A 19,276-nucleotide genomic window follows, 5' to 3' on the forward strand; every position below is an offset into this window, starting at 1 on the left:
TGGGCGTGGGGCCGGATCGCGCACGCGCGGCCGGGCCGGGGCGGGGACTGGGCTGTCAGCCGCCCGCCGAGGAGGAAGCCGCGGGCCGCGTGCGGTTTGAGGGGCGGGACCTGGAGGCCTGCAGAGGGTCTGGCAGCAGAGGGTCTGGCAGCAGAGGCAGGGCCATGCGGGAGCGCCGGGGCGTGGGGCCGCCGGGGTCGGTTGTGGTGGTCGCCACCGTGGTGCTGCTGCTGAGCGGCGTGGGGCCGGCGCGCGGCTCCGAGGACATCGTGGTGGGCTGCGGGGGCTTCGTCAAGTCGGACGTGGAGATCAACTACTCGCTCATCGAGGTGAGCGCCCGCCCCGCGGCCCGGAGCTCGCTGTGTGACCCCGGGCCAATCGCTCAACCTCTCTGAGCCGCGGTGGCCTCGCCTCTGACACCAGGCAGTTGCCACCAGCTCCCCACTCTGCGAGTCCTTTCCTTTTTAAAGGCGCCGCTCTCCGCGGGTTTCCACTATCTCCTCCCCAGTCGCGCTGGAGTGGGGGTTCTTATCTTGGGGTCAGCTACGGAGTGGGGCCGGGGGCGGGACCCCGAAGGTATGTGCACATGGGTGTGAGGGACATTTTTGGTGATGATGATGGTGGTCTAAAACTTTTATTAGGTCACGCAAAACTAAGGATCCTGCAAATCAAGACCCCAGATTCTTCAAAACCTAAACTGCAGATCCCCAGAATCCAGGCCCCAGATCTCTTAAAACCCAGTCTCAGCAGGACCCAGACCCCTTAGGTCTGATAACCCCAGATGCTCAAACCCCCAGGAACCCAGACCTCCTGAAACTCAGATTTCTGAAACCTATATTCCAGAACCTAGAGACAGCAAGTCTTACCCACACAACAGAGAGTCCCCACAAAGTTCTAATCCACTGCTCCTCCAGCCCCCCTGGGGAGCTTTTAAAGAGCATGGATTCCCATCCCAGAGATCCTGACCCAGTAGATCTCTCTTGGCATCTCTGGAGCTGGGAAACTGTATTTTTAATTTCCCTTGTTTCCCCCATGGGACCCCTTTTCCTCTGAAAATGGAGAGTTGTCAGCTGCCCGTACTGGGTAGTTATTGGAATTACACTAGAGATTTGTGCAGAAGTCTTTTTATTAAGTTGCAAAGCCCTGTTCAGTTAGATGATTATTAGCCTAGTGGAATTATGACCCAGAAAGCTTGTGAAGAAGGGAGATAGATGGAGGTAGGGATAGAAAGTCACTTACAGGACAGATGGGAAGGGACCCGAGGGAGGGTTGGCTTCTGTTTCAGGAGGGTACTGATGATGGGGCAGAAAAGGGAATTTGAGAGAGAAAAAAGGAAGTGGCTGAAAAAGAGAAGGGAGTGGGGACTAAGACCCCAAAGGCTGTCTGTCTGAAAGCGCATTGAGCTGCTTCTGTGCTGGTAGCTGGAGGGCTGCGGTGAAGGGTTGGACCAGTGTGTTCTACAAAGTAGGTTACTGAGGACTGGGGGAGGGGGAGGAAGTAGATTCACATCCCACTAGCTCTTTGACCTGGCCTTGCTCCAAGTCCCAATTTTTATTCCTGTAAGATGGTGTTGGGTGAGAGGCAGCAGAACCCAGCATCATGTATTTTCTAAAGAAGTTAATCAATCGTCACCTTCAAGACGATTGATCTTAAAAAGTCAGGCGTTTAATGAATCTACCCACTGACAGTGGCAGGGCTCCTAGGATCTCTGGGTGCCCATGCCACCCCTCGGGTTGTGGGCACAGGACATTCCAGAAGCTGCCTGGAAAGGCTTTGCAACTTGTAGTTTCCTGGGGCTCCAGGAGGAAAGTGAAGGCAGTAAGGGGCACTCCCACCCCAAACACTAATAGTGACCTTGAGAGCAGAGGGCGGGTTTTGTGACCTAGTATGAAATGTGTTCCCTGAGCCCCAGGGCTGCCTGTCCAGGTGGTCTGAGACACTCATTCTTTCTGAATTTCTGATTGTGAAATGAGGTGTTTCATATGTGTAATGTATATTGCCATTCTGTGCCCTGACCTGTGCTTTACGAAAGAAATGTAAATAAGATATTTCACAATCATTTCTTGATTGTGTTTTCTGTGTCCCAGTAAAACTACCTTCTCTCTTCTCCAGCTCTCTTCCCTTCTGGGTGTTTTTCCATCATATTCATTCAGTCAGTAACTGTTGAGTGAGCCCCGGCATGTGCAGAAGCCTTGTGTCTGGTGGGGATATTCAGTTCAGTGAACAGAGCAGACAGAAATCCCTAAAAAAGAAAAACTATATTGGTTGCTAATTCTTTTTAACAATCAGGAGATTTCACATTAAAAACTGCATTCCTGATTTCTCTGGGAAACCAGCTGATCTTTGGGCCGCAAAACTTGGCTTGGGTTAAGTAGTGATCTGTCTGTCTTTAGGTGAATACCCCTTGATAGGACTTCCATGGCCCCTCTGGACAGCCGGATTTTCAGTCCCTGCTTTAAGTGCATGCATCTGAATTTCTTTATGGCCCGTGAACAAGTTTGAGTATTTATTGAGTACTTACACTAAATAAGACACTGACCCAGGCGCCATGGAATGTAAGCCGTGGTCACTGCCCACGGGGAGCCTGCAGTCTGTACGTAATTTCACTGTGTTCCTTTCCTAAGTGTGCGCGTTCTGAGTCTGCTGCTTTATACATCTTCTTAGCTGGTGTGACCCAATTCTGTTATCATAGTTACAGATTATTAACATTAAAAGTTTCTAGATGGATGTTACTCCAAGCATTGGGACTCTTTGGGGTAAATAATACAGATCCCTGGCCCTCACCTCAGACCTTCTATTTTAGAAACAGACGTGGGGCTCAGAAATTGCATTTTTTTTTAAGGTACTTTACAAAAAATTGAAGTATAGTTGATTTACAGTGTTGTGTTTAGTTCCTGGTGTACAGCAAAGTGATTCAATTATACATATATATATATATTCTTTTTCATATTCTTTTCCATTAAGGTTTATTACAGGATATTGAAAATAGATCCCTGTGCTATACAGTAGGACCTGTTGTTTATCCATTCTATATATAATAGCTTGCATCTGCTAGTCCCAAACTTCCAATCCAACCTGCCCCAGGAATTGCATTTTAACAAGCCCCTTACTAACAGCAAAATTTGAAAATTTGTTTTAGACCCAGAAACAACGTAGAGACAGACACTAAAATAAACTGAAAAGCATTGAAAAAATATGACTTTGGGAGGTAGTTTCTAACCTGAAAAATATCAAATCACATTATTTTGGGGATACTTGTCTTATTTCCCTCTGTCCTAATGCCCAGTGTTAGTAACTTCATATGGTAGGTCCTCAGCAAATGCATTTTGACTGAATGCATTCAGGTGCATTATATGTAGCTAATTCTCAACAGTGATATTATGACTTCTCTTTTCTTTCCTTCCTTTCTAGATAAAGTTGTACACCAAGCATGGGACTTTGAAATACCAGACAGACTGTGCCCCTAACAATGGTTACTTTATGATCCCCTTGTATGATAAGGTAAGAGGGGAGAGTACTTTAGTCTTTTACGATGGGAAGTTGTCAGTGTGACCCACAGGGCTGCGCTAACTGGGAGAGTGGCTTTCCCACATGTGCAAATACTCATGTTTTGTAAGTTGTAAGTGGAGTATGGTAATTCTGGCCAAATTCTGGCCAAGCTTATGAACTGGTTTGATTGAATGCAGTGATTCTCAATGTCTCCAGGGACATTTGGCAACGTCTGGAGACATTTTTGGTTGTTACAACTGTGAGGGAGGGAGAGTGGTGCAGTTATCTCGTCAGTGGAGGCCAGGAATGGAGCTAAACATCCTGCCATGCTGTACGGGACAGACCAAATATCACCAGTGCCAAGGCTGAGAAACCCTGATTTAATAGAACCCTTTACTTGCAAGCAGCTTAAAATATCGTTAAAAAGAATTATACAAGTAATATGTGAATTCATGAGCTTTGTGGAAAAATATCAAGGTGTTTAGAAGTATATGAAGTAAATTTTATCTTTTATCCCCCAAACCCCCGTCCCTCGGTAGTGATAACCTCTGATAAAAGTTTCAGTGTGTATCCTAGCAGATGGCTTTCTCTGTATTTAGAGTTGTACAGATATCCACGAATATACATGCATGTACATCTATGCAGATACACAAACACATGTGCACATAGATGGGTATCCATGCATACCCGTTCTCCCACCCCTCATCCTCCCCACATTTCAACTTTTTATTTGGAAATATAGATTCACAGGAAGTTGCAAAAGTAGTTAATATACTGTGTAGTTTTGCTTTTGATTAAAAAAAAACAAATGGACTCAAACACTAGGCATTGTTCTGCAATGTGATTTTTTTCTCCTGTGGTGACGTTTTGGCACACTTTGGACATCGGCATGTATGGACCTTCCTTTTAACGGCAGCACACATGTCAGAGGCAGGCCAAACTAATTTATTCCCAATTTCTCTATAGACACAGAGGCTTTTTCCCAGTTTTTAAAATTATTATTACTAACCACACAGCAATAAATATTCTTGAACTTACATCTTTATGCACAGTCCATAAGATTGATTTCTAGAGGTAGACTAGTTGGGTCTTGAAATCTGTTTTTTTTTTTTTTTTTTTTTTAACTATTAAAACATTCTCAAGGAACCCTTCACTCAAGGGTGTATGTAAAATCTAGTTTTAAGAAATGACTTTAGTTCCTGAAGATCTGGCTGACCCTGGCAACCTTAGTCATATGAGGGGTTAACAGGAGACTGGATTAATAGAATGTTCGGAATCAAAAAACCAAGAGCGGCTGAATACAGAGTCTTTGTAACTCTTTGATGGGTTAAATGGGAGGTTCGGGGGTTGAGATTGCAGCACATGAAGGAAATCAAGAGCTCACTACCATTTACAAGTACAAAGTTTATGCTTGGAATTCCATTTCAGGTGTGAAAATTCTAGATAATAGGCTAGCACTAAACGAAATTAAACTAGTTGAATAGTCATCAGTTCTTAGTCCTTTGCAGTGATTTTTTTTTCTCCTTGTAGGGAGATTTCATTCTGAAGATTGAGCCTCCTCTAGGGTGGAGTTTTGGTAAGTTAACAAATAACCAGGTATACTCTGTAAAGGATTAGGTTATATGCTGAATATTAATTTAAATTGACAGAGTGCATAGATTGTTAAAATATTAAGGATTCCTTTCTAGTGTGGAAGAGGGTTTTTTTGTTCTTTTTTTAACCGCCTCGCCCCTATTACTTTAGAGTAGATTGGATTTACTTTAGATCTACCTTAAGATTTTCTGTCATGTTTCTTAAAGTAGGCATCTTTTCTTGTACCTCTCAGAAAACTCCACTTTAGCAGCTTCGTTCATTAAGTGCCAGTAGAACTTGATGAATATAGAGGTCAGGAGTGGGGACGTTGTTCCTCTTCCAGGATGGCTTCTTTCTTAGCCCCCTCAGTGTTTTTAAAAAAATTTTTTCAGAGAATTAATGGCAACATTAAACATTGTGAGACTTGACATAAAAATCCAGATTTACTTCTCTTAAGAGATCAGAAGATCTGACAACCTTGGGCCTTACCAGCTCTGTGACGACCTTGGACGAGTTACTTCCGCTGGGTCAGCGTCTGTCTTCTCACTAGGGGTCAGGAGAGTAGTAGTACCTGCCTCACAGGCTACTGGAGGGTTAATGGACCAGTGTATTTATGTGTTCAGAATTGCTGGCACATAATTGGCAATTAATTAGTAAACACTTAAAAGCAGTCTTTCCGCACACGTACAAGCAAAAGCTCCAGACTTTTTCCTGAGGTGACTGTCTTTTAGCAAAGTCGGAGGAGCGGGAGTGGGCTGGATCAGAAGAAGGGGTTCTGCTGCGACGTGGCTGGTGTTTTTGGAGAGCCGAGCCTTGACGTTCGGTAGAGGGTGTGTGACCCCAGTTCCGTAGCTTGGGGGGAGACGAGGAGGGCCCAGTTGTTCCTACCAGGCCTGCCTGTGAGTTAGAGGGGGAAGAACTGAGTCCCTGCTGTCACAGCGGCAGCGACAGCCAACTCGCATCTGGGCGACAAGCTCTTTCTCAATTCACGGCCGGGGGTGCCTGGCTGGTGCGCTCCAGAAAAGCGGAGGGGAGTCAAAGCCAACCCACGGCCAGAGAGACGACAAATCGGCCAGCGAGGTCACAGATCAGTGGCTTGCAGGAGTGTTTTGTTTGAGTCCCCTCCCTTCGTGTCAGTTCTTTTTCTTTTAATAAGCTTTTAAATTAAATTATAGCATACTTTCCGAAAATTGTACTCATCACAGGGATATCAGGCGATGAATTTTCACAAAATGAACACACTCACGTAACCACCACCTAGATGACAAGACAGAACCTGACCAGCACCAGAAGTGCCCCATCCCAGGCACTTGCTAATTGTACCGCCCGACCTAAAATTATAGATTATTTTGTCTGTTTTGAACTTCATGTAAATAGAAACACGCAGGGTACGTTTTTGTGCCTGGTGTCTCTCTCTTGACAATTTTCACAGAATTCATCCTTATTATGTGTTATTATGTGTTAGTATATTAGTTCATTCTACTGCTGTGTGAATATCAAGTGATTTACCCCCTCTACTGTTGGTGGACCTTTGGGTTGCGCCCCAGTTTTGGCCACTAGGAGCAGTGCTCCTGCGAAATCCTTGTACATATCTTGTGGTGCACACATGTCTACATTTCTGTTGAGTATATAACAGGGTGGAATTGCTGGGCGATAGACTTTTTACATGTTCAGCCCTAGTAGAGATTGCTGGACAGCCAAGGTAGATGTCACAAAACTTTGCTCTACCAGCCGTGTGTAAGAGTTCAGACCTCCACATCCTCACCAGCACTGGCTGTCAGACTCTTTCATCTTAGCCGTCCTGGTGGTGGAGTGGTGGCCTCTCATTGTGCTTTCGATTTGCATTTCCTGATGGTCCATGAGATTGAGCACTTTTTCATATGTTTCCTGGCCAGTTGGATATCCTCTTTTTGTGAGCTGCCTGTTCAAGGTTTTGTCCGTTTTTCACTGGTGCTTTCCCCTGTGTATGTGCGTCATTCTTCATTTTACCAGAAATTCTCTTGACTGGTCCATTTTTTCCTCTGCTTCTCACTTCACGGTCTTCCGAACCTTTTAAAAACTCAACTTTAACCCCTATTATGATGAACTCTTCAGCTTTTTTAAAAATTTGACTTAGTTGCTAATATTGAAAAATCAGGACACGGCACATAAAATCCAGATTTCCAGTTGTTCTTGAGAAGGTGGAAACTTGGGCAGCACTGGGTCACGTGGCAGTAGTTGGTAGAAGCTGTCCCCCTTTTTCCATTTGCTGCAGTCCACACTTGGCCAGTCTGCTGACTTCTAATCCACCGTGTTACTATGGACATTGGAGCTTATAGTCCTGGTATAATGTGGCCGAACTCCTGTACTTGGTCAGGAGACAGATGTGGAGCCAGACTTTTGGGTTGAATTTGGGCTCTGTCCCTCACAAGCTCTGTGATTTTAGGAGATTCTTTAACCTTCCTGTGCCCCACTTTACCCCTCAATCGGCTGCAGATGTTACTACCTACCTCTAAGATAGTTGTCAGGATTAAGTGTACTTAGCTCAGTGCCTGGTCTGTGGTGGGCGTTCAGTAATAAAACTCTTTGGCACTCACTGGATTTTCCATGGGACTCTGAGATACAGCTCAGCTGCAAGACTGTTACAAAAGTATATTATACTCTAAACTCTGGTTCCCTTTGGGGTGGGGAAGTGGGTGTCAGGATGTAGGGGTGGGAAGGAGACTTTTCCCTGTGTACCTCCTTGTGCCTTCGGATTTCAAGCCATGTGAGTGGCTCAAAAGTGAATATAGTGAAAGTTAAGCAGTTCAATGTGTTTTACACAGACAGTTTCATCCTGTCCCAGAACTCAGCTTGCTCTTGTGTCCTGTACCCTGTTCCCCCCTCCCCCTGTCATTGGGCAGAGCCAACCACCGTGGAGCTCTACGTGGATGGTGTGAGCGACATCTGCACGAAGGGCGGGGACGTCAACTTCGTGTTCACGGGCTTCTCCGTGAATGGAAAGGTTTGACATTTGTCACGTTTGCTCTGTGGTACATACTGGTCTTCTCTTACCTTTAAAAAAGCAAGAGGTTTTTAAACTGGGGGCTTTGAGCCCACAAGGGACCCACAGATAAGCTTCAAGAGGGCCTGGGAGCTCAATGAAATTGCATGTGAAACGTAGCGGGTGTTTTTAGGGGCCGGGTCTAGGTTGCTGGTCACTCCCCTGTCCAAGTATAGATGCCAGGATGGCTTTTTAGAGGGACAGGTTCTCAGGGGAGAGTTCCCCCTCCCTGCACCCAGCACCGTGGTTGAGATGTGCATATTTATTGCCTTCCTTTTCTTCATGGTGGGTTTATTCTCCTTTCCCTTGACCCTGAGAGTGAGGGCCTTTGGTCCCGGCTTTTTGTGTGGGTTTCTTGTTAGAGATGGGGACCCTGGGTATTTATTCTTTCGCAGTGGTTTGTAAAATAATTGTGCATCTTTAATTGAAGGTGTCTTAGAGTCAATGAAACAAAGTGTCATTTTACTGTTGCTGTTCCCTCTCCCTGTCCCCAAGCCTCCCTGGGAAGGGTATCCACAATCTCTACCATCTTTTCCAAGGAAACTTGACCCAGAGAAGGTCATGGGCTTCGTTTGGGGAGCAGGAGCAGGATGGACAGTGCGGCTGGGAGGAGAATGTTGCTGCCGGGCGGCTCCTAACTCCTCCTTCTCCACGGCAGGTTCTCAGCAAAGGGCAGCCCCTGGGGCCCGCAGGAGTTCAGGTGTCTCTGAGAAACACAGGCACAGAAGCAAAGATCCAGTCCACAGTCACACAGCCTGGCGGAAAGTGAGTCATGCATGTTACGCCCTGCCCCGAGGCTAGAGCTGGGCCCTGATTGGGGGGAGCTTTGGATTTAGGGAGACCTGGGTTCAAATCCTGTTTTGGCCTCTTAACTTCAGACAGGTTCCTGCCCCTCAGGGTCTCAAGTTCCTCATCTGTAAAATGGAAGTCATTTGACCCATTACATCTAGCGTTGATGCAATGATTAAATATGAGATAAATAAAGCACCTGCTGCAGGGCCTGGCACATGGTAGGCCTTCATTTAATGGTTGGGACTGGCTCTGGAGCCCGACAGCCTGGGTTTGAATCCTGGTTCCCCCATTTGCTAGCTGTCTGCCCCAGAGCAAGTTACTTAACGCCTCTGTGCCTTGGTTTCCTCATTTATAAATGAGGATAATCATGGAACCTACCTCTTAAGGTTATTGAGAAGATTAAATTACGATATTATCGTTTCAAACTGTCTGGCATAGAATAGGTGCTTAATAACTTAGCTCAATTACGATTTTTAAAAATCATTTTATCACGATTACATCACAATCATTTGTAGTTGGAACTAATGACTATTTAATTAACCTTGCTGAGTCAAATTTAAAGCATTTATGTAATGGATTTATATCGTTGAATTGTAAATGTTAATAGATGTGCCAAGATTAATATCAGAATAGTTCCACCTGGTAATGTTGAAAGCACGCAAATCACCACTGACTACTTCAATACACAAATCTGACTAAACTGCAAAATAGAAGTTTGTAATGTGTCTGTCAGGACATCATCCGATTTTTAAATGATGATTGTTGAAATTATATGTCAGTTTTGAAAAATACTTACTGATGCCTCTCCAACCCCCTCCCCTGATCTGTAGGGGATCAGAGGAGGGGGTTGAATGTGGGACTTTCATTTTCTCTAGTTTCAGTAATTTGCTGCTGACCGTGCTGGGAAAAGTGACTTGAACTTTGCGATTCACTTTCCAAATCTCTTTCCTGCGCACTAACTAAACTGACAGTAACGTGCAGAACTGGGATGCTATGAACGTGAAGTAGAGGCTGAATCTTACCCAGACCAAAATCCAGTGGCAGTGTCAACTCTTTTGTAGCAAAGTGATTTCCAAGCTCTATCCAGTTATTACAGGCAACATTGGATGTAGTAAAATACCACCACAGAAGAAGAAACTGCATGAAATTTTTGGAGTTCCTGTCGCTGGAATTAGCCCTTTCATGGTCCGATGCTTTGCAAATCTAAAGGGCTAAATGTGTCAGAATCCTGGTGGTAGTGCTTCCATCTCAGCTCATCCCACTCTGGTCTTGGTTTGTTCACAGCTGCTAGAATCATCTTTGTCAGCTTCTGGTTTCATCACAGTTGCTTTGTGCAAGAACCCAGATTGGCTTCTATCTGTGTCTGATAACAGGTCTTAATAAACTCTGGGGTAGGAGTCAAGCTCATTGTCACCTGCCCTCCCCTAACGCTTAGTGTCATCTTGTGTAAGCGTCCGTCTCAGCCTATCGGGTCTGTCCTCTGTTCTTTACCCACCTCTCGTCCCTTCCCACTTCTGCTTTGGATGCTTCTCTTCTCTCCTGTTCATGCCTCTCGCTCTGGCAACACACACTTGAATGTTCTGTGACTGATCCTTGCTGAACCACAGGGACTGGTTTTTAGGCCAGAACTTTCTGGGTTTAAGGGAAACATCAGCCTTCCTTCCCATTAGCACACGAACCCCTCTCCTTGCACACAGCCAGTGCCCAATAAGTGTTGTCTGATGAGGATTTGTACAGCGAAGGATTGAATTTCATTTATGCTCATTTAACTGGCTAAGGGCAAGTCGTGATAACTCAAACATTATTTTCTTATGCTTCCAATAGCTGTCCTAAAATTAGAAGTGCTCGGATTGTTGGGAGAAAGTGAAGTGGTATTTTGTATTTCTTAGGTTTGCGTTTTTTAAAGTTCTTCCTGGAGATTACGAAATCCTTGCAACTCATCCAACCTGGCCATTGAAAGAGGTGAGCATTTATTTCAGTTATGTTGATGGCCGTGCCAACAGTGTGCTGGTTTGGGGACAAATGTAGAGGTTTTCAATTCCAGATATGAAATGATTTTATGGTCTTTCTAGAAGTCGATGGAGAAAAACAATGGTGCTGCTGATTAGTTTGGTGGTACTTATACAGGAAAACTCCCTCCGTGTAGCAGATGTTGCTTATATTGGTTTCAGTTTTAGGTAACAACATTGTCACCCTGCTGTGAAACTGGTCTCTTACTAACAGTAGCTATTTTAAGCTAAATCAACACCAGAAGGACCTGATGAGATTATTTTATTGTTCTTTTTTTAGTCTGTAACAACAATCTATAAATATACTTAACAGTTTAGAAACTCTTGTACATGTGCCCAAGGAGAATGTATAAGAATGTTTATTGCAGCTTTGTTTGTAGTAGCAGAATACTGTAAACAACCTAAATGTCCATTAAGAGGAGAATGGATTGTGGTTTCATCACACAATAGAATTCTGTATGTCAGTAATAATGAATGAACCAGAGCTATGCATATCAATATGACTTGCTTAAAAGCATAAAGTTGAAGGGAAAAGGCAAATTGCTGAAGGATAAGGAAATATGATACCGTTTATATAGTCATTAAAAACACTTATGATAATACCACTTATGGATACATTCACATGTAGAAAATTATAAAGGCGTGAATGGGAATGGCAAACAGTATATTCATTATGGTACTGATGTTTGTAGAGGGAGGGAGGAAGGGGATGTGGGCATCTGCAAGGGTCTAGAATTGTATTTCTTCTCTTTTATTCTTTAGCTGGTTGGAACTTATATAGGTGTTCTTTGGTATAGATCCCTATATCTATTTTTTGTTTGACTGAAATAGTTTATAATAAAAGATCAAAAAAGGAAGAAAAATACTAAGCGAGGTTCTGTAATAACTGTGAAGAAACAAATTGAAGTTAAGACTTAAAAAGCATTTTGACAGGTTAGTTTTTATATTAGTTTTGAGGCTGCGTCTCATTTTTTTGCTAAAGAAGCATCAGTATTTCAGTTTTTACCTTGTAAGTTTTACGCATTTATAATTGATGATATAGTTTCACACCTAGATATGTCTGTATTCTGTTTATGACTTTGTTTTCAGGATTTTTCTCTTCTGGGCGACACTGAAAAATATTTCACTTAAAACTCCATAGCTTACACATTATAAATAGAATACATTTTAAGGTTTGCATTGTTTGTTAATTGTATACATAAAGGAATATGAGTTTATTCATGTAAAATTGTGTTTTAAAGTAAAGCAGGCTGTTAAAAGTCAGGATAATGGTTGCCCTTTGGGGGAGTAGTGACTGGAAAGGAGCATGAGGGGGGCTTCTAGGGTGCCGGTTCTGTTCTGTTTCTGGGGTGCTGGTTCTGTTCTGTGTCTGGATGTTGGATGCATGGTGAGTTTGGGAAAGTCACTGTGCTGGACGCTCAGACTGTGTGCAGTGTTCCCCATGTGAGTTATACTTTGACAAAGAGTTTAAAAATACACACATACATACCGTTAAACATGGAAAAAAATAAAGCATGTTCATTAAAAAAAATTGGAACATACAGAAGAGCATAAAGGAGTGGAAGTGGAAAATCTGGAAGGTGGAAAACTGTAAAGGAGGTACATTGTTACCATCTAGACGAAATCACCATCATCTCCATTTTGCCACAGTTCCCTTCACTTCATTTTGCGAATTAAAAAACAGTTGTTATGGTGCTACACGTGCAGTTTTGTATGTTGCTTCCCCCCAGTTAATATTTTAGTGTCAGCATGTCCTCGTGTTGTTAAATGCTTTGTGAGTGTTTATTCTTTTGGAAGTTGACGTCTTCTCTTGTAGGCAAGCACCACTGTACGAGTAACGACCTCCAACGCCAATGCCGCGGGCCCCCTCATAGTGGCTGGCTACAACGTGTCTGGCTCTGTCCGCAGTGACGGGGAACCCATGAAAGGGGTGAAGTTTCTTCTCTTCTCTTCTTTAGTAACCAAAGAGGTACGCAAAGAAGAATGAAGAACAAGAGAGGTTGTGGGCAGGGCTGGGGGCACGGGGGATCATAGACTAAGAATACACGGTTTAAAATGCAGGTCACTCACAGACTAGAAGACAAACGTATGGTTACCAAAGGGGAAAGCGGGAGGTGGGGAGGGATAAATTAGGAGCTTGGGATTAACAGATACACACACCACTACATATAAAATAGATAAACAGCAAGGTCCTACTGTGTAGCACAGGGCACTGTATTCAATATCTCGTAATAAGCTATAATGGTAAAAGAATCTGAAAAAGAATATATATATGTGTAACTGAATCACTTTGCTGTATACCAGAAACTAACTCAACATTGTAAACCAACTATACTTCAATTAAAAAAAAATTAAATAAAAAATAAAATGCAGATCAAGGTTGATTTGTAGTTTCAGCATTTAAGAACCTTGTGTTTCTCTGTTGACTCACAAGAAATTGAATGTCTGCACTGGGAGGCAGTGGAATTCAGTGGAAAGTGCACTGGCTTTGAAATCAAACAGACCCAAGTTCAGACAAATCCCAGCTCTGCCTCTGAGCAGCTGTGTGAACTTGGACCACTCCGGTTTCTTACCTGGAGGATGGTGACCATTTTTAACTTTTCAAACTTGAATGTAAAGATTTTACATTCTGTTATGTCCTCTGCTATGTCCAAGGTTTCAGAAATATATATTTTGTGAAATAAGACTTATACAAGTATTTTTAAAGCGTGGCTATTTGATAATAATCAGAACTTGTAAGTGGAAAAGGAAGTCATTTTGGCTTTTTTCTCCTGGCATAGGATGTCCTGGGCTGCAACATCTCCCCAGTGCCCGGGTTCCAACCCCAAGACGAGAGTCTGGTGTATTTGTGCCACGCGGTCTCCAAAGAAGATGGCTCCTTCTCCTTCTATTCGTTGCCGAGTGGGGGCTATACTGTGGTGAGCGAAGCCGACTTCCGTTCTGTTTATGTTTGGGACACTTATATCACAGGAAGAGTCAGTGCCATTTGGATATCAAAGGACTGAATGGTTGGCCTGCAGTTCAATGAACATTTTATTTAGCAGTTACTGAAGATGTAACTCTGTCCCCTCAGTAACAGCTGGGAATAGTGCAAGTCTTTCTCTTTTAAATCCGAAACGGTTATGATTAATAGTGTCTCTTTGCCTGCTTTGAACCCCTGGTTATTTGTGGGCTGCTGGATTGAGTATTAATATTGATGGTTGAATCATGTTATTGGCTCTTGGTAATTAACCAACTTTTCCTTCCAGATTCCATTCTATAGAGGGGAGAGGATTACCTTTGATGTTGCTCCTTCCAGACTTGACTTTACAGTGGAACATGACAGCCTGAAAATTGAGGTAAGGCCTCTCTGTTGGAGTTCCCATCCCTGGGCACAGGTGTTGCAAACGTGTTAAAAAAAAAAAAAAAAAAATCAGTTTATCTAGAAGTACTGTTGGAAAAAACTGAATGTTGTACTCTCTTCCACTTCATTCTGGAATCCACTAGATCCTTCACCTCTCTCACATAATGTCTTTATCTTAGAGAATCAGAGCCCTATTTACATCTACTTCATTCAATGAAATATATTTACCGAGTGTCAGTGACATATATTTTAGGTACTATTCTAGCGATGGGCATATAGCAGTGATCCAAAGAGGCAAAAGTTCCTGTTTTTGTGGAATTCATGTTCTAATGGCAGAAAGAGACAATATACTTACAAATAAGTAAATAAGAAAGTATATGAGAAAGTCTTTGTTCTTTAGAAACATAAAGCAAGAAAGGAGATTATATAGTTTCAAGGTTAAGATAGGGTTGAGGTCTCATAGGTTGTTCTTGGGAAAGCCTTAGGGTGAAGGTGACTTCTGAGTAACAACCTGAAGGGGAAGAGGCAACGAAGTGTACTTACATCTGTGGGAAGAGTGTTTAAGACAGGGAATGGTGCAAAGGTCCTGAGGCAGGAGTGTGGCCAGAAGGTTTAGGGAACCCCAGAAAGGCCAGGGTGGCTGGAATGGAACGAGTGAAGAAGGGAGGAAGAGGAGAGAGCGTCAGAGAGATGGTGGGGTAAGTTGTGCAGGTCCTGGTGGGCCATTCTGGGTGACAGTTGGCACCACTGAAAGGTTCTAAACAGAAGAAGAGGTGTGTCCCCTCCAGCTGCCATGTTGAGAAGAGTCTGCAGGGGGCAAGGTGGAAGTGAGGTACCGGTTGAGTAAGTGAGAGCTGACAGAGCTTGGACCACAGTGGAATGACAGGTGGGGTGATGGATGGGGTGATACAGGCCCTAAAATAGACGGTAAGTGTGTTTTTCATCACAGTTCTATCTTTAATTACAGACGTAGAAAATGTTTACTGTAGAAAATTTTCTAGATAGAGCAAATCCCCAAAGAAAACAGCAGTCTTTCATAAGTGGACCACCCAGTGTTACAGTTATTGAAAAAATTAAATTTAATCGTTTTCTTTTAATGTTACATTAGAAAGTACTGCGTTAAAGTAGCTTAAACTGGTGGGAGCTAGCTTTTAGGTCACATTCTCAGTGGGGTTCTGACTCTGCCTTTTAAGATTCAGTAAAGCATTTGACTGTAGCACTGTGCCCTGGAGTGGGGATGGAAGGGTGAAGGTCAAGTCCTTAGTGCTTCAAGGGACTTGCACAGAAGGATGGGGGCAGGCGAGTGGGGAAAGACATTTCCCAGATCACAACCAAATGCAAGGTTTTAAACAGACATGAATGGAATTTCAGGGAGTGGCTTGTAAGCTGTATGAGGTCGGGACCGTTGAGTCTTATTCTTTTTTTATTTATTTATTTATTTATTTTTCCTTGGCTGTGTTGGGTCTTCGTTTCTGTGCGAGGGCTTTCTCCAGTTGTGGCGAGCGGGGGCCACTCTTCATCGCGGTGCGCGGGCCTTTCACTGTCTCGGCCTCTCCCGTTGCGGAGCACAGGCTCCAGACGCGCAGGCTCAGTAGTTGTGGCTCACGGGCCCAGCTGCTCTGCGGCACGTGGGATCTTCCCAGACCAGGGCGCAAACCCGTGTCCCCTGCATTAGCAGGCAGATTCTCAACCACTGCGCCACCAGGGAAGCCCGAGTCTTATTCTTTACTGTATTCCTAACACATGATTTAGTGCCAGGTACGTGGTAGGTGCCTAATAAAAGTGATTGTTGAGTGAATATATAATTTAATAAGTGGGTTAACCACGTCTTTTTAGAAGGATCAAGAAGAGCTACCTGACTAAAGAGGAAGCCATTTTATTTTTTTAGAGTGCAAATGCTGTTGCATATATGCATTCATTCAGGAGTCATTTATTGAGTGCCTACTGTGTACCAGGTGACTAAGACAGAAAAGGTCCCTATCTTCATGAAGCTCACTTTCTAGTGGGAGGTAGACAAACTAGAAGAAATCAAACAAGGACATACCAGATACTGGGGAGGTTTTTGCTGAAGCCTAGAGAGTAGGTTAGTGTGATGGACAGCAACTGGCTGGGGCATGAGGCAGGGGCTCCCGAGAGAGGGTAGTGAGAGCATCTCAGAGGTGGTGACAGTTTGAGCTAAACCTGAAGGACGAGAAGGGGCGGCCTCTCCCCCATCCTCTGCAGGTGTGGGAGGAGATCCAGGCTGAGGGAGCAGCTGGTGTGAAAGCCCCTCGTGGGGAAAGCATGCAGGAACCCAAGCTCAGGGTGGCTGGAGCCCAGCTGAGTGCAGAGAGCCAAGCCCTGGCCCTCACAAGTGAGGAGGGCCCAGACACATAAACCAAGCGGAAGACAAGATGTGGGAAAGGGCTGCGGGTGGGTGAGCTGGGAGGGAGCTGGCTGGCACGGGGCACCAGGAGAAGCCAGCGTAGGCAGGGGTGCTGAGCGACAGCGTGAGGGGCATGAGGGGGGCTTCTGCGGCTCAAGCACATGACAGCCTCCTCCCTGTTCTTCATCTTCTAGCCGGTGTTCCACGTCATGGGATTCTCTGTCACTGGGAGGGTCTTGAACGGACCTGAAGGAGAGGGTGTCCCGGACGCGGTGGTCACCCTGAACAACCAGATCAAAGGTGGGCAGACACGTTGGGCCCTGGCCTGTTTGCCTGGGCTGGATTTTGCTCACAGAGAGGAATGGAAAGGAAAGAAAATCTTAACGACTCTATGAAAACATGCCAGCTTTTGGTCTCGAGTATCCCTGTGTAGATGAGGGCTACACAGTTGTTTTTGTCTCATTCTTTGTCGGCCTGTTTTTGTTTTACAGTCAAAACAAAAGCCGATGGCTCGTTCCGTCTGGAGAACATAACAACCGGGACGTACACCATCCACGCCCAGAAGGAGCACCTCTACTTTGAAACCGTCTCAATCAAAATCGCACCCAACACGCCTCAGCTGGCTGACATCATCGCCACAGGGTAAGGCGGGCGTGCAGGGCCTGGAAGGGCCGGTGCTTACGTTGGCGGCCAGCGGAGAACAAGACCACCTTCGATCTGACCGTGCATTTCTGCCAAGGGTCCACATCCAGTCTCAGACACCTATGGAGAAACTCAGGCTGGCTTCTTTAGAAAGATCAGAGCTAAGTGTTATAAACTGAAGGTGCTTAACTGTTAGCTGCTTCAAGAAAATCGTCTTGCTTCAAAGTTAAAACGGGTTCAAGTTAGAAGAAGATCTGTTGTGCCTGACTTCACATCTGTGAGGCCTGCCTTGGCTTCACTGGAAGATAGTGTAGTCGGTTGAGAACGTTTGCTGTAAGATGCTTCGGGTCGTTGTCACAGTTCTTCCCACTTTGTTATACTTATTGTGAGTTGTGAGGAGATATCCCGTGGTTGAATTCCTATAGTTTCATCAAGTAGTGACACCGTCTAGTGCAGAGAACCCCGGCCTTGGAGTCAGAGTTTGGGTCTTTCTCTTATCCGTGTGTCACCTATAGAATGGGGAGGCTGCCATCCCTCCTTGGCAATAGGTGCTCACTAAACAGTAACCTAACGGGGTGGCGGGTGGTGAGCAGGGTCTGCGTGGAAAGAGGCCTCTGAGAGCAGCGCGGTGCGGATGGGGGCATAGCACTTGGTGTTGCTGGAGTGTGAAGTGCTGGGTGGATGAAGGGAGCAGATGTCAGAGGGCCTCCTCACTCCCCGTTGGAAGGCGAGGATTTTCTCCACCAGGGAGAAAAGTCAAGGGGCCGGTGAACAGTGTGAGCATGGAGGTAACGTGGTTAGATTTTTGTCTTCAGTGAGACACCGTGGTGCCATGGCTGGGGGGAAGGCCTCGAAGGGGACAGAAGAGGGTGCGGGAGGCCTGAAAGCAGAGTTAACGAGGGCCTGTCTTATGGGGAAGTCAGGGACAGATCGGGAAGATGTCTCGGGCTTCCCAGCCTGAGAGGCAGGATGGCCGTGGACGGGGAGAGGAGCCGGTTGGGGATGAGGCGTCAGTTTTGGCCGCGGCGGTCCATAGGCCCGCTAGGTGGCGCCCTCCACCAGGTGCTTGGACAGATCGTAAATCGGGAAGACTCGACGGCAGGTGGCAGCCAGAGCCTCGAATGTGTAAGAGCAGGTAGAAGTGGATCAGTGGACTGGAAATAGAACGTCAGCCTTCGAGGGGCGGCCTCAGGAGAACCTGGGGCGGGGGTTTAGGTGTGACCTCCCGACGGTCCCGGAGGTCCAGGAGCTGAGCCCTGAAGACACGCTTTATTGGCTTGGTCGCTGAGGAGGTGACCATTGTCTGTAGGCAGGCGGGGGGTCCGGGTCCGGGGTTCAGTGTTGAAAGGCAGGCCAGGAAGCAGAGCACCTGTGGAGCCTGCTGCCGTGTGTGTCGTGGTGGAGCCTCAGGAAGTGACTCCTGGGCTGCAGTTCTCCCTGCTTCCCTCATAAACAGTTCTGAGCAGCGACTCCAGGTGAGTCACCGTGATAAGTGCTGGGTGTGTACAGGGAACCAGGCTAACGTCACAAAGGCAGGGGTCCAGGAGACAGACTGAAGGCGAGGAGTCAGTGATGGTAAATTGGGGTGGGGGTGCAGGAAGAGCTCAGGGACCCCGAGGCGACTTCGTTTAGGTGGGGCGCTGTGGAAGCCGAGACCTTCGGGAGGACTGAAAGGTAGCTGAGTGGAGGGCTTGGCAGGCAGAGGGGAGAGCCTGTGCCGGGGCCTGGAGGGGACGGGAGCTCTGGGGTCGGGCTGGGGACAGCCAGCGTGGCTGGGGGCGATGGTGAGGCTGGAGGGCCACGTGGCCTTGTAGCCATCTTGTGGGGATGGGCTTCTCCCCAAGTGCCGTGGGAAACCATTGACGAGTTTTCATCAAGGGAGCTGTGTGGATCAGGGCATTTGGGAAAGTTGTTTTTTTTTTTTGTCTTTTTTTCTCCTGACTGCTATGTGGAGAGTGGATTGGAGGAAAGCCAGAGTATAAGTGGAGGGCGTAGATGGGAGGTGTGACAGTTGTCTGGAGGAGATGGTGACCGGTGGGACC

The 19,276-nt window shown here is 45.7% G+C and overlaps 1 protein-coding gene across 1 annotated transcript in view; it reads left to right on the forward strand.

Annotated features, from left to right (window-relative positions):
- Window positions 1-34: 34 nt before the first annotated feature.
- Window positions 35-19,276, forward strand: part of LOC309613671 (BOS complex subunit NOMO1) — a 52,242-nt gene continuing 33,000 nt past the window's right edge. Inside the window, exons 1-11 of the mRNA XM_082360765.1 lie at window positions 35-329; window positions 3,412-3,501; window positions 5,020-5,065; window positions 7,944-8,044; window positions 8,742-8,848; window positions 10,765-10,837; window positions 12,701-12,853; window positions 13,665-13,802; window positions 14,133-14,222; window positions 16,787-16,892; window positions 17,084-17,234. Of these exons, the coding sequence (XP_082216891.1) occupies window positions 165-329; window positions 3,412-3,501; window positions 5,020-5,065; window positions 7,944-8,044; window positions 8,742-8,848; window positions 10,765-10,837; window positions 12,701-12,853; window positions 13,665-13,802; window positions 14,133-14,222; window positions 16,787-16,892; window positions 17,084-17,234 (1,220 nt within the window). The 5' untranslated portion in view covers window positions 35-164. The remainder of the gene's footprint in view (window positions 330-3,411; window positions 3,502-5,019; window positions 5,066-7,943; window positions 8,045-8,741; window positions 8,849-10,764; window positions 10,838-12,700; window positions 12,854-13,664; window positions 13,803-14,132; window positions 14,223-16,786; window positions 16,893-17,083; window positions 17,235-19,276) is intronic.

Source organism: Balaenoptera borealis, assembly GCF_965194805.1.
Source record: "Balaenoptera borealis genome assembly, chromosome: 16".
In the NCBI taxonomy this organism is placed as follows: Eukaryota; Metazoa; Chordata; class Mammalia; order Artiodactyla; family Balaenopteridae; genus Balaenoptera; species Balaenoptera borealis.